The sequence below is a fragment of the Phaenicophaeus curvirostris genome, chromosome 1 (genome assembly GCF_032191515.1).
Source record: "Phaenicophaeus curvirostris isolate KB17595 chromosome 1, BPBGC_Pcur_1.0, whole genome shotgun sequence".
Taxonomy (NCBI): Eukaryota; Metazoa; Chordata; class Aves; order Cuculiformes; family Cuculidae; genus Phaenicophaeus; species Phaenicophaeus curvirostris.
This window is the reverse complement of record NC_091392.1, coordinates 59043987-59068790: the sequence shown is the minus strand read 5'-3', so window position 1 is coordinate 59068790 and position 24804 is coordinate 59043987. Positions and strand designations below refer to the sequence as shown.

The 24804-nt window shown below is 42.7% G+C and overlaps 1 protein-coding gene across 2 annotated transcripts in view; it reads right to left on the bottom strand.

Moving 5' to 3' along the window:
• Positions 1–21780: 21780 nt before the first annotated feature.
• Positions 21781–24804, bottom strand: part of KDM7A (lysine demethylase 7A) — a 66439-nt gene continuing 63415 nt past the window's right edge. For both annotated transcript variants that reach the window (XM_069858842.1, XM_069858853.1), the window contains exon 20: positions 21781–24754. In XM_069858842.1, the coding sequence (XP_069714943.1) occupies positions 24660–24754 (95 nt within the window). In that variant the 3' untranslated portion in view covers positions 21781–24659. The remainder of the gene's footprint in view (positions 24755–24804) is intronic.

The window sequence follows — 24804 nt, the reverse complement described above, 5'->3', positions numbered from 1 at the left end:
AGACATTGTCAGATGGTGGGCCCCATCTGATGGGGGTTCCTGATCCACGCCTGCTTTAACCATCTGGAACCGAATCCTTTCAGAGCTGACTGTAGCAATTAAACTCCTCTTTCTGTATTGCCTCACGTATTACTCTAGCTTCTCCCTTAATCTCACTGCAACACTGTTGATTTATCACCCCAGGCTTCCAGCTCCCCTAAGGCTTGACCAAAGTGCCTGGATTTGTTCCTTCTCTTCCTGCCTTCAGGGAATTCAGAAGAAAATTTAAATATTATAAAATAATACACCTGCATTAGCCACTCACTCTGATTACTACTCGCTCTCTACATGGCTGTCTAATTCATAGTTAATCGTCAGTTTTGTGTGCTAAATGCCTACTCCAGTACCTGACTCACGTGCAGCCATGAACATAGCTCAGGGTGGGAGGGACCCTCTCCTTTTGGCCTCTCTGCTCAGCTGTTACTCATTTATTAAAATACAAGCCAAATATACAAGCATGCTGGAGGGAACATGTTTCCTTGTTAACATCTTTCTGGCTCTTGTCCAGAATTTCTCAGGCTATGAGGAATTATATTTTATTACACAGTGTTTCAGAGTAATTGCTCACCATTCCCCATGCCTCTGATACAGGGAAAGGGGGCAAGGAGGGTTTTGTCTTACCAGAACCACTACCTCATCCCTCCTGAGACAACACAGGAATGCACTTCCAGAGTTTCTGGTGGCCCGTGCCAGGTAACAGGGGGCAATGCCTTGTAAAAAGACAGCAAACCCTCTGGCCAGAAGGAAAACAGGATTTACGCTCACTCCTGCCAGCACTTACAGGGCCTCTCTAGCCCAGCCATGGGTATGGGCTGTGCTGGCAGCTGTCAGATGGGGACCTTGGTAGGGCATGGGCGTGGGACAGGGTCTGGTTAAGGGTGGTAGGTATTGGAGGGGAGCATGCTCCTTGCTGTCATGCAGAGCTTTAACCCCTGGCCTGAAAGGAGTATCTCCAGTTGTGCCCACAAACCCCTAACAGGTCCTGGTTTGTGCCTGCAGTGAAGCAGAAACACATCGTTATGTCTCCTGGTTTAGAAGAGGTGAGGGAATGAACATCTGGCACTAGACTCCCCAAGCTCTCACTAGCTGCAACACATTTTACCTGCAGCAGAAGCTGAAGTTCAAAGACAGCAGAAATATGTGCTGAAGGGCCATAAGGCTCCCGATCACAAGGAAGAGTCTTAACCAAATAACTGCATCTACAGAGCTTGCTATCAGGTGACATTTGGTACCATGTCATCACAGGAACGAGAGCACAGCACCTGCCAGCGTCCCCAGAGCCTGAAGGATGGCACCAGAAACTCACCAAAAATCTAACTCGCTTGTTTTTTTCAGGTAACATACAGGTCACCTCCCATTTTCATTTGTATTTAATGAGAATCAGATTCTTGGAATAGGTCTGTCAACAAAACCAGATCAACATGCTTACTGGGAAGGTTAAGTCAACACAAGGGCATGTTTATTCAATTTTAGTGTAAGTACAGTCATAGAAATATCCACTGGGAAGGACTTTGGGATGGCTCTGGTCCTGCCTCCCATAAGAGGCAGGGCTGTTACTAATACTAGATCAGATCAGCCATGGCTCTGTCTAGCCAAATCTTAAAACTCCTCAATGTCAGAGAGTCTTTGACTTCTCATAGAATCATAGAATGATTTGGGTTGGAAGGGACATTAATGATCACCCAGTTCCAATCCCCCTGCCATGGGCAGGGACACCTCCCACCAGATCAGGCTGCCCAAGGCCCCATCCAACCTGGCCTTGAACACCTCCAGGGATCGGGCAGTCTCAGCTTCCCTGGTCAACCTGTACTGGTGCCTCACCACCCTCATAGTGAAAAAATTCTTCCTAATGTCTAGTCTAAATCATCCCCTCTCCAATTTATAGCCATTTCCCTTTGTCCTATCACTACATGCCCTTGTAAAAAGCCCCTCCCCAGCTTTCCTGTAGCTGCCTTCAGGTACTGGAAGGTCGCTATGAGGTCTTCTCAGAGCTTTCTCTTCTCCAGGCTGAACAAACCCAACTCTCTCAGCCTGTCCTCATAGCAGAGGTTCTCCAGCCCTCTGATCATCTTTGCAGCCCTCCTCTGGACCCATTCCAACAGTCCCATATCCTTCTGATGCTGAAGATTCCAGAGCCAGATGCAATACTCCAGGAGGGGTCTCACAGGGGCAGAGTAGAGGGGAAGAATCACCTCACTCAATCTGCTGGCCACACTTTTGACATGGCCCAGGTTACGGTTGGCCTTCTGGGCTGTGAGCATGGAGTGCCAGCTCTTGTCAAGCTTCTCAGCAACAAGCGCCCTTAAGTCCTTCTCTGCAGGGATACTCTCTATCACGTCATCCCCCATTCTGTATTGAAACCTTGGATTCTCCACCTTACCTGTTCCAGTGCTACACAACCCTCCTGAGGAGAAGCTTCTCCCAATGTCCATCCTGAACATCCCAAGGCACTGCTTATGGCCATCATCCACAGCCTCCTGAGACCTGCAGGAGCTCAATCTCATGTCTCCCTGCACAGCTAAGCTTGTACTTGCCTTTGGTGATAGTCCTTGCCATCCCTCCCTCCCCAGCACTGAGGGCTCCACCAACCCTCTAGAGACTCACTTCAGTGGACTCAACACAGCTGTGGGCTGCAATGGCTTAAGAACAGTTAACTACAGGCAGGCAAAAGGCACCATGTGGATATTCACGTCCAACCTGGAGACTCCTTTATGTCTCTCACATCCCCTAAGCCCTACACCCAAATGGCCTTCAGCCTTGGAAATTCTATTTTTCCTTTCTCTCTCTCCTTTTCCCATCCTGGACTTTGAACCTCCCTGTGATCTCTTCTTGTTCGCGTGATTGCATCATTCAGGGCAGGTAAGGTTAGCGTGGATAGAAGGAAATACAAACAGCACTTCACGCAGCATGCTGGCAGCTGGGAGAACCTGCAGCCAGCAGAGGTTACAAACCCCAGTCAGGTCTAATAACAACCTGCATCACTGGAGGGGCAGGAACTACAATTGCAACTATTCATGTTGACGTAGAGGTCACTGCGTCTTCTGCTTCAGAGGCAAATCTGAGCACTGCAGGGTGTCTCAGAAGGAGGTTCCCTTTGTGCACAGCACTAAGCACTGGGTCAGGGCAGCTCAGCAAGTCTTTACTGCTCAAACGAAGAAACATCACATGTTTTTTTTCTCTATCATTGTGGCTCTGCAGGAACACGGCATATGCGTGCACAGAAGAAGGGAGGACCTTCCATTGCAAGATGGAAACGTGGCCACACGAGGCACTGGAATTTGGGGTCGCTGTGACCAGTACCAGGGAGCTGACATCTTGAACATGGAAGACTTGAATTCATCTCCTCCCCTAGGTGCCTTAGAACAATACTGGCCAGAATATTCCTGGCTCCTGTCCTCTGCACACAGCTCCATGTTGCGTGTACTTGCTGTGCAAGCACTGGCAGTTCAAACCTCTGCTCCTCTCTGCCCCCAGCAGATTTGCCATGAAAGACAAGGCAGGAGGATTATGCAGCATGACTGCCACCCCCCTAGCAGAGGTGGGATGAGGAGGCTCTTTACCTGAGGAAGCTCACTGCTATGGAAAGGGCTGTGGCACTATGAGCAACGCTGGCTGGCTTGCAAGGTCCTCTCCACAGACCAAATGGTTTATTAAGAGGTGCCTCATGCAAGTGAGAATATTGTAAAATTCAGGACATCCATACAAATTCCAGACCAATGCAGCTGCTCAAATGTAATTATGAAAACTATTAGCAATTGAATTGGGAAGGCATTGCAAAACAGCTAAGTAGAAAGAAAATAAACTGCTATGCTGTGACTGATGTAAGCATGTAACAGCCTCCACATGTCATTGGGACCAGCACGATCTGCACTGTCTGAGATGCTGCTTCTAGAGATGGAAAAACACTTTCAAGGGGAACAACTGCACAGCGGGGCCAATCCTTCATTCCCTGTCACAGTGCCAGTGAACAGTGAGCCTCCCCTGCAATGCAAAGATGGATTTTCAGGGACTCAAGGTCTCTGGCCATAGCTTGGTCTTCTGTGCTTGTCAAAACTTGGGTCTAAAGAATAATCAGCCAGGACGAGCTAACCAATTAACAGGAATACTCCTCAGCACTATTCAGGATTGGACCTCCAGGCCACCAAGAGTGCTCGCTTTCAACCAGCGGTGATGCTGAGCGTCCCTAGACTACACCACAACCAGCATGAGCTGCTGGTCCCTGACAGCCACTTTCCACTCAGGCACAGCCCATCGGTGTTGAGCCCTGGAGAGGCACAGGGAGAAGCAAAGGGGAAGGTGATGGTCAATGTTGCTCACTGGACTGACCCATTACCACTACGGTTGCCAAACAGCCACCTTTTCCTTTCCTGCCATTGCTTAGGCTGCTACCTGCCAGGCACGTTAATACAAGCTTGGTGCAAAAAAGAAATGGGAAAAAAGTTCCATTCCAGAGCAAATGGTGCATTTCATTCAGCCCCAGCCCAATGTGCCATAGACTGTGCAGCTGTGCAGACATGCAAAACACATCAAGCCTCTCGCCATACCTCCATATAGAATTCCCAGAAAGAAGATTCAACAGCTCCTGCGTATCAACAGAGAGAAGACAGTAGGAACAGTAATGAGAGATTATCCCAGATGCATTTAACTGGTTCTACTTAAGAGGTTTTTGTGGCCACTCAGCACCAGGTACAGAGGATACCAGGCCACTGTGTTCAGCCAATCCCTTCAATCATCTCACCCCAGCCAGCTACTGCTGGTTTAGATGATGGAATAGGTTTATTGTGCTCTTTTCCCCTCTCTTCCTCTGTACTCTCTTTGTTTGATCCTAAGCACTAGCAGAACACTACAGATGTGTGGCTAACACAGAAGCAAGCAGCAATTTCAGTCCCAAGACCCAGGAAAGCCAACATGAGTCTTTCAACAGGTTTCAGTGGACTTTAGGTTAGACCTTCAGGACAAGAAAGGAAGGAAAGAGCGACAAAAAAGCTTACGCTTCCTTCACATCCTCAAGCAGCAAGGAGTCCAAGACCCTTGAGGTCAAGCCTTTGGGGCTGTCCCATTCCCGGGGAGCCGCACACAGCGCGGTAGACAGGCTGAGCTGGCAGGCACGTCCAGCACTGGATGTTCCCACCCAAGCAGGAGGCTTGCAGATGGTTTTTCTAGGAGGGCTTGGAGGCAGCTCAGGGATTTTGCCGCTGAATCAGGCATTCTGTGGCACAGGCAGAGACCTCACCGCTGGCGTTGAGCCCTGCAGCTGCACAACGCCTGGCACGCACCCCTGGGGCTGCAGAGCCAACGCCGACAAGCTTGGGGCAACATGATCGTGCCACAGCCACTTGCTCACTTCCAGTTGATAGCATCACTGGAGACTTCTGTCCCCTAAGCAGGAAAAGCTGAAAAATAGGCACAGGAGGACAAAAAGCAGAAAAATAAGCAGAGGAGGGAACACATCCCTATCTGGGAGAGAAAGGGCTTGCTGTACAGCACACGCCAAAGACATCGGAGCACAGAGGAGGGGTGCAGATTTGGCACTTGAGTGCAAACAGCATGACCCCTCTGTACCACGTTGCTGGCCTTCTTAGGCATAACTATTTAGGTCACTGGTATAAGGGTACATGTCTTGAAACACATCAGGCTGTTCCAAGAGCTTTTCAAATGCAGAATGTGTTGGTCCGTCCTCCCAGGCTGCTTCTACCTGCGGGAAAAGATGGTCTTACCATTAAAAGTGTAACAGATCAGGTTTCAGCTGCCACCAACTATTTACCTCTGCAAAACCATCATCCAGAGCCATTTTTCCTCATGCTTTGCTATAAATTCTTCAGAGCAAGAACTCACTGAGCATGGAGGTAGCACGAACCTCGGGCAAGCTCTCTGCATGCAACAGCGATGCAAATATGTACATTCTCCTTCCTTGTTTTGCTTCAACATGATTTGTCTTACATAGATCTCAAGGCAAGCACAACAAAGACAAAGTCAAAGGCCTCCCAGGTTTTGATGTCTCCTGAAAACCCCAGAGCCAATCCTTGTGGGTTTGACGTGTTAGCATCTCACAAGGACAGCTTTTGCTCATTTGTGTTTTGGATGCCTGGCCACAGGAGCGCTGTGGAAAGGGCAGGACCTTGTGGCAGTATTTTCTTTCACTGTGTGTTTACAGGGCATCTCCTCTCTTTTGGCAGCTAGCTGTGGCGGGCAGTTAAAAGCACTTTGGAGTGCAACACCATGCAAGTGTCTCATTCCAGCTGGCAAGGGCAGGAGAGACAAAAGTAAAAACAGCAGCTCTGGAAAGGTAAATGAGAGGGGTAAAGGCAAGGGAATGGGAGAGTAAAACATCAGATTGAAAAGGAACAATAAATCCCTGGTGGGGAATATAACTGAGGGGGTAGAAAAGGAACAGATTGCAGCTCACTAATGAGGCAGACAGTATTTTCTTTGTGCCCTGCAAATTCAATTGGGTTTCTGACAGAAAAAGGCCCCGTGCTATCCAGAAATCTGTTTGATACATGACCTGCCTCCCTGTGCAGTCCGTGGCAATACCTGCTGGAGCACACAGGTCTGACAGACCCCACCTGGCCCAGCAGTGCAGGATGAAGTCAGCCTGCTCTCCTGGTTCAGCCCTTGCAACACTCTGGGGATAGGGCAAGCAGACACGGGGAGGACAACATCCTGCTAGTGCCTGCTAGAGTGCAATGCTCTGAGCTACACAGCCCTGTGGAAATCATGGAATCACTTGGTTGGAAAAGACCCCCCTAGATCATTGAGTCCAACCATTCCTATCAATCACTAAACCATGTCCCTCAGCACCTCGTCCACCCCTGCCTTAAACACCTCCAGGGAAGGTGACTCAACCACCTCCCTGGGCAGCCTCTGCCAGTGCCCAATGACCCTTTCTGTGAAAATTATTTTCCTAATGTCCAGCCTGAACCTCCCCTGGTGGAGCTTGAGGCCATTCCCTCTTGTCCTGTCCCCTGTCACCTGGGAGAAGAGGCCAGCTCCCTCCTCTCCACAACCTCCTTTCAGGATGGGCAGGATGCTCTGCGTGGGCCACAAAGCCAAGGGGACAGGCACTGCTCAGCATCACAGGCAGTGCCCCAGATGCAAGGGGCTGCCTACAACCATTAATGGATGGCTGAGACCATCTGGCAAAACACTGTCTTGCTGCAAAGATCCTTGGAGTAGCTTCTTTGTAGGCAGGAAGGCTCCAGCTGTGTGTTTTCAATACGTCAGGGCTGCAGACAGCAATGCCCAGCACTACAGGATATGACACCCTTGGAGCATGAGCCTTGCTACCAGCCAATTGGTACTAGTGTTCTGGCAGTGCCGAAGCATTCTTGCGTAACTCTTCCAGGGAAGGAGAGGGAAGACAGACAACAAGCTGCAGATCCCTCACATCTAGCTCCCAGCCCTCATTTCCCTGTATTTCATTAAGCAAATAATAGGTCAGGGTCAATAGCTTCAGCCTTTTTCCTAGAAATGAAATAACCACAGCCAACTATCAGGCTGCCAAGCTGGGGACCAGGGATGCAGGCAGAGGTCCTCGCTCTGCAGTCAGCAGCTTTTGGTGTCTTTAGCATAGCATTACTTCTATGACACTGGGCAACAGCATATCCCTCCTTTGCTGTGGTTTGGGGAACATAAGTGTATGAATGATGGAGCAAGAGCTCCCAGATACATGCTTGGTTTTGTTTTCTCACTGAAGCCTTGACAGATGAATTCAGGAATAAACGGGCAGTGGGAGCATATTTGTATTCTTTCCTATGGGATAAAGATATTCCAGTTCTCTGAGTTATCAACGCAATACTTGCCTTTAGTATTAAAGTATCCAAAGCAAAAGAACAACGAGAAATCTAGCATAATCAATAGCTCTGTGGGCACAGTGCACCTGATGGTCCACACAAAGTTCAGCTCTGTGAAGATAAAACTCATCATTGATGTGCACTGGGAGATGTCCTCTCTCCCACCATCTGCAGGGAGGAAGAGCAGAGGGATGCAAAATGCCCATTGCAATACTTGGTTACAAGAAGAAACAAAGGCTCAGTTTGCTTGGACCAAGCCACATATACACGTGCACCGCAGAAGCTGGGAACTCTCTCTGTTTCATGCGTACTGCTACCCGTCATGCACCTGGCAGCAATCCCAGACTCCTGATCTCCATGGAGAAGACAAACAGATGAGAGGAGCCTGGCTAAGGAGGAATTCATCAAGTGATGTGTCAGCCCTCTGAAACCCACCCTTCCCATCAGCTGACATGGGCTCTCTTCTACTTGTTCACAAACCTAGCTCACAGCCAGGAACATCGCTGGAGCTTGCTTTTGCTCTGGAAACAGAGCAAACAACATATGGACCAGATCACTACCAGCAGGGCAGCAACCACCTGCAAGCAGAGGTCTAAGGGCATGGTTTAGTGTTTGATAGGAATGGTTGGACTCAGTGATCCGGTGGGTCTCTTCCAACCTGGTTATTCTATGATTCTATTCCAGCTCCTGTTTTATAATATATTTATTCTCTTACATGGCATTACCATATACTGCTTTTTACTCACATATCCATTCCTCAAAATGTTCTTGCTATTGGAAAGACAAAGTTTCTGTGAAGTAGTTAACTAACAAATATCCTTATTTTTGTCTCTCTTACAGTCTAATTACTCAAGCTTGCCATAGTTACCAGCATGACTTTTCCTACTTTACCTTGAAAATCTCCATAACCAGCTCCAGTTGCCTTTCCGTGTCTCATCTAGTTGCACCAGTAAGCGCCTATGCTCAGAAAGATCTCCAATCAATATGGGACATCCTCAGGAATAAAAAGACTTCAAATGAAGATGCCTCCTTAGGAGATGTGCTGTGCGCTCAGGTGATAGGTAGGAGAATGCTTGTGACGGTCACCTAATGGCACTTTACAGTGAGTTACTCGAAACACCAGGCTAGACAGCCTTACTTCTAACACAAAAAAAAATGTCAAGCCCCTGCACATGAAACCATTGAAGACTGGTTTTGTGCTCCCAGTGTGCTTGTAAAAGGCATGAATATTCTTAAAGCCTTCATGGTTGCATATCAATCAGTTTTTCAGGGATCATCATATTTTGTTCCTGTATTGTCCCTCTCCTATGAAAGTTTTCATCATGCCAAAGCATGATTCAAGCTCACTGACCCTTTACAAGCCACCTCTGGCCTTTTATTTCAAGACGTTTGCTTACAGAGGGTGGTATGTTCCTAGTTGGTGCTGACATTGCACACACTGTTAAGAAAAGCCTGTCTGCAAGTCTGCAAGATCAGGATATTTCTGAAGAGTAACCACAAAAAGGCAGACACTGTTTAAAATGCCTCTCAGATCATCAGTCACTAAGGCTCTCTGCTTTATCAGTTTTGCATACAAAGGACTGAGTATCAACCCTGCATGAAAACTCACTTCAAAAAGCATCTCTCTCCCAGATTACTTAAAACAAAAAGCAAGCTAAAAAAAATGTGCTCTGGCCATAGAAATGCCCCATAAATCCCCATGAGCTGATTTTTCTAGGGAGTTTCCTTACCTCTAACACTGCCAGTAGAAAGTCAATATTTAACAGAACAGATTTCAGAGAGATACACTTCTGTTTCTGGAAACAAACATGAAGGCCATATTGAACATGCCCACACATCCTTGACATGACACAAACTTACTGCCTGGCCCTGAGGGCAGCCATCAGCTGGATCTCAGAAAGCTGGCTGGATTTATCTGTGGACTGAGGTGGAGACATAGGGGAGAACAACCTCATTAGCTGAAACTTCATTAGTCCTGAAAAGCTGTATTCATTTCAGGTTCAACAGAAAAGTTCTTCCAAAAAAATTCTGCAGACTCCAAAGCATGAGTGCAACATCAACTTTCTCAAAATACTTTGTTAGGAAACTGAGTTGCAGAGCAGAGGTTTTTCCTAATTTAAGCTAACAATAAAGTGCCTTCAACACAGAATCACAGAATCACAGAATCACAGAATAACCAGGTTGGAAGAGACCCACCGGATCACCGAGTCCAACCGTTCCTACCAAACACTAAACCATATCCCTCAGCACCTCGTCCACCCGTGCCTTAAACACCTCCAGGGAAGGTGACTCAACCACCTCCCTGGGCAGCCTGTTCCAGTGCCCAATGACCCTTTCTGTAAAGAATTTTTTCCTAACGTCTAGCCTAAACCTCCCCTGGCGGAGCTTGAGGCCATTCCCTCTTGTCCTGTCCCCTGTCACTTGGGAGAAGAGGCCAGCACCCTCCTCTCTACAACGTGAACAACGTGACTTTCTAGAGCTGTTGAGGCATAATCTGTGTGGATTTCATTTGGATCTATCTTTTGGATTTCATTTGGATCTATCCTTCTCTTCTTTTTACTTTCCTCCAATCTCTTCATTTTAGTGGCAGACAGATTGCAAGATGGGTCCCAATAAAGAGACGTCTGAAGGTTTTCTTTGCTGAGACTCTGAAGCCTTTAACCTGCAAAGCACAGACTCACACAAGAGATCAATCACATTGGATTCTCACTTATTGTCTCTTAATGAGTGAATTCCTAAAAACTCATGAATGGGCTAAAACCCTTCTGAATGTTTTATTGCATGAACACATGCTTATGGAGACAAGTGAACCTTTGACTATGGGAACTCTAGCAGTTAGGTAACTTACATCAAGGCAGGGAAGCTGCAGAAAAGATATAAGCAACAAGAAAAAAGAAGAAGTTTACAAGGCATCGCACAAGGAAACCCAGCAACAAGGTACTTCTGCTATACCTTCATCCCCATGATTCATTATGGGTATCTTCAACCACTTACAGCATCAGCCACAACTACAATGTCGTGTTTCTGATAGGCAGCACTACTAAAAGTTTCCAAACCTACGTAAGTAACGCAAAACCCCCACAAACACGAGCCACAAAAAAATATCATAAGTCGGGATTTCCACTTCCCACCTCTCTCCTTCCAACCTTCTCCCCAAAAAGTTACTGAGTCAGTCTAAAAATATCTTGGCTGTACTTTAAGGCATTGGCTGTTTTGTTGTTTATGTCCAAGTTACTTTGAAATTAAAATAGTATTGTTTGCACCCCCTTCCCTCCCAAACAAAAGCAGTATCAAAACTTAATCTCTTTTCACACAGAATGTAGGTGCAAGCAAACTGCATTTTCCCACAGAAGAACTCTGGTGAAAAGACATCCCATAAAAATATCCTGGATTCATGAGAAATGGAGGTAAACTCAAGGGGCAGCAGAGAGATGCAATAAAAAGATTGCCTTTGTTCTATTGTAGGAATATCCCTTTGACTGTGACCCTGCCATTTTAGTCCTGTTGACTCTGGGGTACCTCACAACTAGCATCTCCCACTGAACATCCCTGACAGCAGAGGAAGTGCCGGCCTCTGAAGCACTAACTGTGGTGAGTGCAGCCCTTTGTTCTTACCGGATATTTTCAGAGGACTACAGTAAAAGCAATCACATCTGGGACCATCCAAAGGGGCCACTGGCAAAAATCCAGAGGCTTTGCAGAAGAAGCAGCAGATTGTGGGTTTTGATGCCTTGGGCAGGATGTCTGTTTCCACAATGTCTGGGGAAGGAAGGAATATAAAGGGAGATGGTCTGATAAGAACATTGCCATGATAAAAAGGCTCTGTTTAGTATTAATTTATTTTAGCGAGAAGAAAGGTGCCCACAGTCACTGGGTGACAGGTGTTAAGTCTCTCGCCTCAAAGAAATGGGAACCGGTTAATCTTGAGGCAATGTTAAACACTGGGTTTTACAAGGAGTACAAAAAAAAAGACAGCAGAACAAATGTGACAGACAGTAGGTTCTTCTCATCCATCCTGGAGTTTTGCAGAAAGCTGTTAAAATCATTTCCTCGGCAATTTCAATGCTGGTGGCTCAGTCCTGCTTTGCAGGAAACTTTGCAGCTGTGAGGTGAGGATCTGTGCTTTCTGAAACCAAGCATCAATTCCACAATAAAAGCTACAAGCCTTTTACATACAAATTTGTTCTGACGCCTTTGGATGCTGAGAACACCCACATCAGCCGGCAGAGTGGAGTCACTGACCCGCCTATAAAGAGCTTTACTAAAACTTTAAAAAGCACAGTATCATGTGAACACTCCCCCCTTCTGGTTGCCAGATGGTCTTTATGCCACCTCAGCTTTCGTTTTTACCTAGGGAAAAAATGAGATTTCGGAAGTAAGGTTTAATTCCGAGATTCCCAGTATAAACGAGGCCATTCACAGCGCGATGGGTCATCGCGTTCTCGAAGGTCTCAGGACGTGCCCATTGCAAGTTGTCCCACCTGCCTTCTGTTCTGGGGCACTTTGCCTTTTCCAGATGTCGTTTCTTTTTGTTAATTCCTGTGTCAAATGCCGCCACTGACGGCTTTATGAGGATGGGCTACCCAGACCGTGATTCGACTTGAAGTTTCTGCTTCGGAGAAATTCCAAGCCCAGAGACAAGAGGCTAAAGCCTCAGGCTGTATCGTGGGCTCCTCCTGGTGGTCACTGGTCCTGCCTTAACATCCCCCGTGCTCAGAGCTCAAAAACAAAACCACAGCTTTCAGACGTTCTTCTCTTCTGTACTCAAGGAACCCATTTTAATATGGAAACAGAAAATAAACTTTATATTCTAATACTGATGTAATGGCTTTCATTCCTCACTGCCTGCAGATGTGGATAAAGGGAATGAACACATCCTTACCCCTCGCATTTATTCCCCCCCCCCCCCAAAAATCAAGTTTCAGGTTTTCTTCCTAGCAGAAGAAATATTTTTTGTTTGCTGCAGTATGACCCACAGCCAAAGAAATACATCCTTCCTAACTATGTCTGTTCCAGACAGTCTTCTCCCTGCTGAGTCTGCAGGGCAGGAAGAGCAAAAGAAAAAGGAGAGTTTATCCATAACATTTGCTGAGATTGGGATGGAATGGATAGAACAGGAAATTCTACTCTGCTCAAAGAGCAAGGGTGAAAACATTGTAGAAAGTTAGATTATAAATAAGCCTTGCTCAAGGCATTAACCAAATCTCTTTGCTAGGCACTGTACGAGCACCTGGCATCCAACAGCTGCTGTTCCAAGAAGGTTACGCTGTGAAGAACAAGCAGTAACACTGTGAAAAAAAGAAGGTAGGAAAGAAAATAATACAAGAGTTTCCAGCAAAGACTACCATTAGCAATGGGCTCCACACTCCTTCTAGCTCACCATTAGTATATGATGCTATGGCATTGCAGAGCATCTTCTGATCACTTTATAACATGAATTTATGTAAGTATATTAACATGTAAATATATGAATAAATGAATTTTTATGATTTCTTTATACACGCTCTGTTAGCCAGGTAGCAGAAGCAAAATCTTGGTGTTGAGATATGCCTCTGCTCAGATCTTTGCCATCAAAACCAGATTTGACATACTTTGAAATTTTCAGAACAGGGCATCACACACTTCCTTCAGGGTGGGCTAATAGAAATCTTTGTAAATCCTGCCCATATTCAGTACACAGCCAAAATGCCTTTAGCCAGAACTATTAAACCCAGCATCTTCCATTAGAAAAGCCCCTGTCTTCCTGGTAGCTGATAGGTAAATTCAAGGAGATCCAGAGGTATTCAACAATTCCCAAAGCAGCCACATGGTTTAGACGTTTTTATAGAATAGGAAATGTGTCTGTTCAACCTCCTTCCATCCTGTTACTACAGTGGCTGAACGACTGATTCAGCGTTGCAGTGATAACATGGCTTTCCAGACTAAGCCGCCACATTATAAGGCAACAGGAACATCAGAAAAGGCTACGTTCCACTAAATTTCATTCAAAGTGACAAGGGAGTTATGAAATACAGGAAAAAGACAATAGTTTAGAAAAAGCTTTTCCAAAATTGCAAAAAGAAGAGGTTCACTTCATATTATGCCAATAGTGTAAGTGAAAGACTTATTTGGAAAAGTAAGATTTATAGAATACTTCAAAATACTCAAACTCAAGCTGACCCCAGGAGCTGCATTTTTAAGGAAGTTCAGACTATTCCTGGTATCAGCTTAGATAGGGCCATATGATTTTCTGTCCTGTTTATCATAGAAATGTACTCAACCTCTCCAAACCCAACATCTATTCAAAGGACAGGGAAGCCACCGATCTTGAGAAGATCCCCATCTGGAAGCAGTCACCAGTGCAGCACTTGGGGGTGGGAGCCTTCCTCTAAGAAGACCCTGGTGAGATTGGTCAGATCTTAGTCTGGCTATTGCTTCTCCCCCCCACAGGGAAAAACAGCGACATCCATCTTTCAGGGTCCCACCCCTTCCATGCTCTTCACTGCATGGGCTGGCAGGGTTTGAATACACGAGGAAAGAGGTGAAAAGAACAGCCCCACAGGAGCTGGCACGTCAACCAGTCAAAACTTGAGAAATCCACTCTGCCTTTTGCAGATGCTTCATTGATGTCTGCAGATTGCTGCTTCAGACCCCTAAAGGGCACAAGTCTCTCTGCCGACTGGCCAGTTCTCTGACCTTTGCTGTCCCTTCCCTCACCAGCACACCCCAGAGCCTCCCATCACATAAGCAAAACTAAGGTTAAGATAAACCAGCACAATCCAATTGAATTCCTTCATGGAAGAAAGCAACTCCCAGGCAGCAATCGCCCTGCCTCTTTCTCACAGCAAGCTGGGCTGGGAAGCATCACAAGACAACTGTTTGGGTTTTTTTTTCCAGTAGAGCACTGGGAGCTCTGAATCACCAGAAGTCTTGACCAGGGATCCAAACACAGTGAACTGCAGCACCACCCAAACCCCCTTAGAAGCACCGGTAGCTTAAAGATAGGTCACTACAACACCTGAGGCACTAATTTAGACCTCATTAAATCATCATACTCAGGTTCAGTAGCTAAACTGCTTAGTAATTAAGGGTAGGATTGTAGTCCTGCAGCTAATTAAAAAAAATACTATCTCCCAGATCTGAAGTCATACTATAACCTGTGCTTTAGTGCTTTAGCTCATCACTGAAGGTACAGGCTCCACAGAACATTAAACAGATTAGATTTCTTTTTGTGTTGTTCACAGTCCTTTAGAGTCCTTTTCAGTGAATCACAACAGTCTGACATACAACACTGATCAGTTTTTTCTTCAAGCCATGAACTATAAAATAAAATGAGAGTTCGCATCAGTGAGAGAAAATCTAGAAATCTCTGAATGTCCCAACCAAGGGGGAAAGTAAACAGAGTATTTTGAGAGTACTGACAGCACTGTTTTGTTGTCAATTAAAATGTGTAATGAAGGGATTAGTGAGGACATTCCTTTCATCATAGTTATGGGAAAAATGTTATTACTGGAGTTTGGTACCTAACATTTTATATTGTTTAAAATTCCTTTAAATTGGAGGCGACAGAAAACACAGAATAAATAAATATAGATGTATATACATTTGTGTATGTATGCATGTATATGTGCGTATATATACACACACTTGATATTGTACCTGCCATAGCTGAAGAAAGTTTTAGCATAGTAAAAAAGTACATATAGAGATCCTGGTGCTTGCTAAAGTATTTCTGACTCTCAGTTTTATAATCTAGTGAATGGTCCTCTTTTTGAAGTTGTCAGGGTTTCCAATTTACTGAACACATTAATCTCTCAAATTCTGCCTTTTTCCTACTTCTCCTCCTAGACACGGTATATATTACGCATTCAAACCATCCAAGTGACATAATTTTTCCCCTAAATTACCATAATAAGTGCCATTTAAAATGTACTTTAAACTAGGAAAGCTGCTAATGGCAACATTATTGAACATAGACTAGAAGCTACCAGCTCACAGCAGTGCCCCCCTATTGCGAGTATATACGCAACACAAGGTTTGTGTGGAGAGGAAATATCCTACATCTGAACCATAAGCACTGAACATTACATGCATTTCCCACTCTCCAAATGTCAGTTGGTCTAACACATATCACCTCCCCTTACAAACCTTGCTCATAGGGCAACAGTGGGATGCATAGCATGAAATATTTTTCTGCTTCCTGGACAAGCTGAACTTCTTTTTTAAGTGAAATTCTCTTAATATTGAAGAAAACAGAACCAGAGGCTAAACTAATGTCATGTAGCCAAAGAAGAGGTATGTTACACATTGGTTAGGCATTTTCCTAAAGTATCTCTCTAATACCGCTTCTCTGATTTGCTGGAAATGCCTGGGGAGAAAGAGATCATTCAGACGTCACATCGCATTTAATGCTTGGTCTCCCTCCTAAGACTACAGCAATTCAGCATCATTTGTGGTTCTTAGTTTTATGGCAGGTGCAGCTGTTGAGCAGTCTTTGGAATGTGATCAACTCATTTTGCAACCATGCACTGCAGAGCTCACAGATTTCTCTTCTCCGCCCTCCCAGTGGACCTAGGCTGAATATGGACAGACTTGGAAGCAAACAGGTTCTTCTCAATGCTAACCTCACCTGAGCCACCCACTTCTGACATCACTTTTAGGACAGCTGGCATGCCAAATACACTCTTCAAATGCTCTCATTCTCCAATAGGTGTAACATGGTGGGAACATAGAGGTTAGCTGCCTCTGGAGGAGAAGCACTTCAAACACATGAGAAGGGCTCTGTTCAGTAACGTCACCTGATGGAATTCAAAATAATTTCTAAAAGTGCTTGCTGAGCACAGGAAAATCCTTACTGGGCCAGACCTGTTCAAAGGTCATCTAGTCAAAGATCTTCTGTAAAAAAGAAAAATCTCTGTAATTAGTAAAGAACATCTTAAGTAAGAACGAAGCACATTAATTAGTGCCTGAAAAAGCTGCCTAGTTAAACTACATTTCCACAGCCCCAATCCTGTTTCAGGAGACTAGAGTAGCAGTTTCTAGAGCTCTGTTGGCTTTTTGTTTTGCTAGAAGAAAAAGCTGACTTGCATCTTTATGACTTATCGTGAAGAGCACATGTTTCTTCCAGATAAATATCATATTCTCCAAGTATGGGTGCGAATTTTACACACACACTCATTTCACCAAAGAAAACACTTCTTATGAGGAATAAACTTCGGGGCAAAGCATCACAAACAAGCAGAGTCTTGGTATACTGTTCTTTTAGTTGACTTATATGTTCCAAAGTAGAGTATTTTTTCCAAGACCAAAGCAAATACAGCAGGAACAGTACAGATAAATAGACCTATTAAGCCAAACACAATTCTTTAAGAATTTGCAGTACTTATTCTAAAGACTGAATATAATTGGCTTCAGAGAAATGAGACCTTAGTCTAGACAAAGCAAACTGTCCTATTAGCCAGGCTGTTAGGTGGAATACTATGAGGTCTGGAAATGACAGACTTCATTTACTCTCTTGATCACCAGCTATTTCTTCTGCAGGTAAAGACTTCAGTCCTTGACCACTGTAGAAACAAAGGCATTTAAAATTCCTGGTTGTATCAGAATAAGCAACATTAATATTCTGTTTTTACAGTTTGAGTCCTCATTAACTTTTGTCTTGAGACAGTTAACATTACTTACCAGCAGTAAATTTCAAGGGCTCCCAGGAGAATTAGTTCTACACAAAGAAAAAAAGTTTCTATAGAAACCAACAGTCAGCGTGATTGACTTCACCATACTCATTCTGCTACTCAGGTTCTCATCGTCAATCCAAAGTTACAGCTAAATGAAAAAAAACCCAAGAAATTCTGGTTGAATGTGTTAACTAATGAGCCACCACAAGACCTTCACAACTTAAGCACGTTATGACAAACCCTCCAGAGAAAGAGTTGAACTTCACCAAATGTACACAAAACCAAGTCTGTAGGCACTTGACAAAGGGGGGGCTCTACCTCAAATGCAGTAGAATACTGCTGCTTTAAAAACAGAACAAAAAAACAATCAAACCCAACCCAGTAACAACAACTTTGGTCTTCAGATACCTAGAAGAGTGTTTTGGCCATTCCCTGACTTAAGCAATTCAACCTTTTTTTTTTTCTGTATTTGGTAGCCTTGAAATCTTTAAAGCACATTTGTCCATTAGGAAAAAAAAAAACCAGAAACTTTCAGTTTTAATGGAAATATGTCTCCAGGTGCTGAAGGCTACCCAACAGCATTTAAAGCAGCACTTTTGAGATATTTCTCTTATTTTCCAGTGTATCCTACCTATTCTCCATCAAACAGCAAGTCAAAGAGAAAAGCTCTGGAACGTAGCTAGTGAACACAAAAGGACAAATGGTAAAGGTGCCTATAAAGGGTGCCTATATGGGTATGAAACTTGTATTTGTGGCTCTCTGAGGTGTTCTATTAAGTCTACCACTTTATTTTAGGACCAAAACATTAGTACAAGCAGCGAGTTCAGTGTGACAAATACTGGTAAGTCTCTCTGATGAAAATGTGTAGGCTGTAGAATTGCTCTTCATCAATCACAATGATCAGGAATTTTTCAAAACGTGTGGTTGCTCTGATAGACAAACAGTTCTCTTTCAGATCTTTGGTAAATCTTTGGCTAACTAAATTCAAGAACACTTTTAACACATCAATATAAAAGATGTAAAGGCATGCCAAAATACAGCAGGAACTGATTTCTGGACACACAAATCTTTAATCTTCACCCCCTGTACTTAAATAATTAATTTTCTTCATGATTTCTCACTCCAGTCAAATGAAGTTTGTGTTTGAAACAGCACAGAAGTTTCTGTCCCCAAAATCTACAACATTACTGCATTTTAAACTTCAGGTCAGAGAACTTACTAGTCTGTTGGGCTTTTTTAACCTATTGTAATCTTATACATAAGCAGCACATAGTGTGATGAGGTCAGCATTCTTGTTCTTTGACTGTAAAACACCTGGAACGTTGAAGTCCTGGTCCACAAATAGATCTCCTAGTCATTATAGTCAGCCGTAAGTGCTCTGTAAACTAAAAACCAGGCTAAGAAGTAAACTTGAGCAGTTGCAGAGATGCTCACATCAAACATCTTGTGCCACTTGGTTCTTCCAATGCCATTGGTGCATCATTTATCTAAGGCTCTCATAAAATTACCATCACTGGAATCTAAGCATCTGTCCATCACAGCACTGAAGCAGTTCAGTAGCATGGAGCTGTATTTGAAGAAGAAAACGCATTACACAAAGCTGGAGTGCAACACAGTGATGCTTCCATTACCCCCAAGTGGAGTACCCACACGCAAACACTGTGCTGCCACATGGAGTCAAAACTGGGAGCACTGACAACCATAAACCAGATGACATGTGATGGTAGAAATCAGCAGAAAAGTCATCCAGGATAACAGCAAGAATGACGAAGTACATGGAAGCATGAAAGAGAAATCTCTTCTTCCAAAAACTGCACACATTTAAAGAGTGGGGTGGGAAGGGGAGGGAAATCAAGAGACGAGTCAGTCATCAATAGCATGAGACAAACCTGAACAGAAACCAAGAGCGAGAATGTGGAAATACCATTTGGCGCCATTCTTGGTTCTAGATCTGCCAATACGATGGATCACAAACACATCCGCCTCGCTTTTATATGAGAATTCAAAAAATACATACACACCCTCACAAAATGCATTTAGTTGCCATATAATATACTTGGCTTGAAATGAGATTTGCACTTTGAAAAATTAAAAAAAAATAGTATGAGAATACTCCCTTCTCACATTTCTCCAGAAAACTTCTTAAAAATGCAACAAGTAAAGGGCACAAAGATTGGACCTAGAAAAGGATTTCTCTCCTCACAATATTCTGTACAGCTTTCTCTATTTACACTGAAGCAAATGAGCAGAAGTCTGAAGAAATTAAACACTTTAGAGTGCTAAAATCAAAACATAAGCAATACAATTTTTTAATTTCAGTATTTTAAAGTACAGAAAGTGGAAACTATGAATATCAAATACAAATTTAAACAAAGCCACTTGTCCTCCCCTAGAATAATCAATGTGAACTACTTATAGAAACTTACAAATTTAAAGTAAAATCAAAACAAAATAAATACTGTACATACACTTTCCCTGCCTGCAGGCAAAAGAGGATGGGAAATACTGTTATGAATTGAAACAAATGCTCTTAAAGCTGCAGCATCCCATTTCCCAGCCAAATACTTCACACAGTAGTGCGTTTCTGTAAAAAGGAAGACACACATACACCAACCCCTACTGAGCAGACAAGCTAGTATTTTCAGAGACATCAGAAGGAAAGATGGAAATTAGACTATGAGAGTAGAAAAAGGAGAGGAAAAGACAAACAGGCCAGCAAAATGTTACTACAAAACTAGTAAATATAGCCAAGAACTAGCCTCTTTTTTTTTTTTCAAATTCCAAGGTTTTTTTTTTTTATAAAATTCACCAAAGCATTGGCAGCAATAGACATTTCCCAGAAGTGACAATACATATCAATATAATCTCTTAAAGTGATCCCTTTCATTCCCTTCCCACAACTCTTATGGCTTAATTTATATTAAAAGTAGAAAAAGTCTTTTTTTTTCCCCCAAACAGAAATGCAGCCTATGAAGAACATGCATTTCCTTATCAGTGCTACTTATATTTCCCATCCACTGCATGATTTATCACTCATACGCTCCCACAAAGAGGATTACTAGGGTATTCTTTGTTGGGGATTTTTTTTGGAAAAATGGATGTTGCAGCTTTTAATCTTGTTTAACCACAAATAGTAAGGCCCTTGGTTCGATTTATACTTCTGTGATAACGTAGCTCTGGGGTCACTCAACCTTCCAAGCTACAAACAGCTCTTAATGGTCTGGAAGTATTACGTGAATGAAATTCTGGAAAGACTGGATTTGGTGGTTGTGGTGGGGGTGTGAAGGGATAGGAGGGCACGTGGAGCCTAAACAGCGCACTAGCTATAGGCTTGTAATGCCAAGTCAGTCTAGCTTCACTTCTGCTTAGTCTCCACAATTACCAAAAAGGGGCAGCAAGATTTACATCAGCTCTTACTCCGAAACCCTGCAAAGATTTTCAACATTTACAACCTCATGGCCTTGTGAATGAAAGTAGCTTATGCCACATAGCAAAGCCTAGGGAAAGCTGAAGCTTCTAAAATGTGATCATGACACTGTGCTCTCTTACCTCTCTAACTAAAGGAAACACAAGCATTTCAACCACCAAAAAAATAACGCCCCCCAAACCCCCCATGTGATCAGAAAGCAACAATTTTAACTCTCAACATCTAACCCTTTCAAATCGTCTTTAAGAATGGATTCATGTAAAGTATTACAGGTTGCATAGGTAATCTACCTCAGAGGTCAACAAAGGCTACCTTGTAGCTAGGGTTTATTAGCAAGTATAGTAGAAGAAAAGGGAAAGTTGCTGGAAGAGTCCTTGATAGAGTTTCTAGGTGGTCTTTCCTTTTTCATGTTTCTTTTTTAAAACTGCAGGAACATGAAAGCTTAAAGAATGGGAAAAATCCTACAATATTTCATTTCCTATTGTTCTGTCTACGCAAAACCAAACAAACAAAAAAAACCCAAACTAAGCCATTACTTTATGTCAAATGCAAGTTCTCTGACTTCTCAAAAAAGATTAACCTTGAAAACGAGTTACCATAGCAGGCTTAATTCTCTCTGTTGTCCAGTTGGTGTTCCCTACTCCCTCCCTCTTTCACCCTAAGTGAGACAGCAAGGAAAAAAAATACGGCGTTTTCTCTCCACTACAACAGCACAAGGTTCAGTCCACCTATAGAAAGACTGGTGCAGTAGTGTTTTCATCTATAACAATAAAAATATCACTACATACAAGTACACGAAACAAGTGAGGTCACCACATCCTCTTCATGAGCTACCAGGAGACTTTTTTCCCCCTTTTTTTTCTGCCCCCCCCCCCCCTTTTTTTTTAAACACTGCTCATCATAGCAATTTCTTTCAAATTACTCATTTTGAGGTGGAACATCAGAATTAACTTCTGCTGGAAGCATGGATATCTGAAGAAAATGGGAACAAACCTCTGCCTGTTGACAGCCTGTGAAGAGACTATTATATATATGACAGTGGAGAGCCACTTTGAAAAAAAAAGGTAGAAAGTAGAGTAAAGAAAGAATAAAACCAAGAAGAAATAACATATATGGGTCCAGCCACATCTGTGTTCCAATAGTAAGACACAGTTAAATAATGCAGATGGTCAGAATAGAGACTTTGTATAAGCCAGTCACATGTACAAGAATGAACACTCCACATTTTAAAATTCCTTACTCCAGATTCTATTCTGGCATACTTCTATTTCAGGTAAATCTTCTCAAAAATCTCCATTTAAGGAAAAAGATTCATTCTTTATTCTGCTCTAAACCTGCCTGCTGCCCTAAACTGGAATTTTCTATTCTTAAAAATTATACAGCCAGCAAGAAGGAAACAGTTTGGTTCAATATGCTAAAGCTAAAATAGTTTCCAAAGCCTGGCAAGCATGAATTCAATTGCTCAGAGAATTCAATAAGCACAGAGAATATTTATATGGGTATATAATTTTAACTAATATTGATAGCGTAGTTAATTTCTTTGACTTTGGTGAGAACATATTAGAAGATAGTTAAAATATTATAACTATTTCCACCTGGAAAACATAGCACCTGAGAATAGCAACTACTTCTAGTCACTTTCAGCACCTGTAGAGTACCTCTTAGCTTATTTTCTGGTTTTTTACAAAACCTGTTACCTCTGTTCGCAGTAGTCAAAACAAGGTTGTGAGCTTGAATTAAAAAAAAAAAAAACAAACAACTCAGAAAACGTGCTTTTGTGAAACCATAATTAGCAAACAAAAAAAAAAGGTTAAAAAAATTCACCCATATGTACACACACAAAACTATAAAGTCAAGTCAATACAATGTAAAAGCAGGGCTGCAAAAAACCACTCCTAATTTACAATTTCCAAGCTACAGAGCAAGTAAAGCCATGAAAGTTACCTGACTTATTTGCAGTTGCATTATGTTTTGATGTTTCTCAATTTAGAAACAGGATAACAGCGCTAAATAGTTTTGACCCTACAACAATCAGAAACACCTGACATCAAAACTACTTCCATAAATTTGCAAAGGCATTCGTAACCTAGCCTAGATAAAAATAACTCTGCACAAATATTCTGGAAAGTCCAACTGAATTTCTTTTTAAACCACAAAATGTGAAAATTATTCCAGTATAGAATATGGAGGAAGGAAAAACTGGTATGGAAAGTTAAATCAATTCAATTACTTGGATAGCTATGCTTGAGTACTTTCACTCCTAGCCACCAAAATAACCCGAATCAATCAACAATATTGTTGTCACTACAATATTAATGTTTTCATTCTGGCTGGACCCTACAAAATGCCCTTTTTCCAGAATCAAGTAAAAGTATTCCCATTTTCGCCTTCATCCCCGTCCCCTAAAACTTAAATATTTCATTTTATATTACAGAAAAATTCAAAGCTTGAATCAAAATTATTTACAATAATTCAGAATCAGCATTTGCTATCAGCTCTGCATGAAGCCTGACACAAATGATCATTCTGATACCAGTAAGCTACTTAATGCTTATATTCACACCTGTTAAGACTTTTAATTGGCTGTCTCACCCAGCTTTGAAAGCCACACACATTCTCCTGCCTTCCTCACTCTTCAGCAGAATGTGTTTAAAGTACAATAATATTTTAATGCTTATTCCATTCTACATTAATATGCCAAATCTTAAGACTGCGATGTATATCTTACGAGTCATTTCAGAGTAATTGTTCTGAAGAAAAATTTATCTTAACCATTGTCCCTGTTCCTCCAAAAGATATATTAGGTTTCCCTCCTTTGTACCACCTCTTAAATAATCTGTACAAATACAATTTCAGGGAGCCTTTTTACAGAGGAAAATCATCACAGATAGATCATCAGGAGGAAAAGTAATGCACTCCAATTAGGAGGAAAGGGGTGCAGTTTAAAACAAGTTAGCAACTGGACTGACATAAAAGGATTCTTCTGTCTTAGGAGCCTCTTCTAGTCCATCAAATAAATAAATCTGTATAAAAGAGGACAGGTCAAAAAATAACTAAGCTGACAGAGAATATGCAACTTGCAAGTCAACAGAAGCAAACCAATAGCTTACACAAAGCAGGAAAAAAGATTCCATATGCCTTAATTTAAAAAATAATTAATAATGCATCTCACCCCTATTTAAGACTATAACCTGAATATCAAATTTAGGAGTCCAGACTAATCACAATTAATGTGGCTCTCCACTGCACCAAACATACATTATCAAAACAATTAAAAACTTTCACATTCTTAAATCTAAATTAATAACCCCCACAGAAAAAGTTTTCCAAATAAATAGTTCTTTTAAATGAATTTAAAAGTTGTCAAAATCTATCAGAAATAAATTATTGATAAACCACCTTCATCATCTTCCCCTCATTAATTAGGTCAGAAACTACCAGCAACAAATGATATTTAAGCCCTGATGAGAGACTATTTCTCACAGTCCATGTCTCTCTGAAGATTTCCCCGTTCCCATATGGTTATTGCTGAGCAGGTGTGGCACAGTGAAAATGCAGCATTGGGTCATTGTCTTTTTTTTTTGTTGTTTTTTTTTTTCTTTCTTTCTCATTTTTGTTCATCAGGCAGTGTTTTATATGGTACATGCAAGTCTGCTTCAAGCAGAGGAATAACAGCAGCTCCAGGCTCTGTTGACCTCAATACTGGTCTGTGTAGGAAAGACAGCAGTAGTAGAAGTAGCAGCTACATTAAACAAAGAAACGCGCATGGCCATTTCGGTTCAGCTTCAAGATCTTCCCGAGGCGCTGTTTAGCAGTTGCCATTCCTTTCTTTGGACGTTTGCCTGAAAAATGAAATCAAGTACGTCAATCAGGAATTTCAGAACAAATTTTT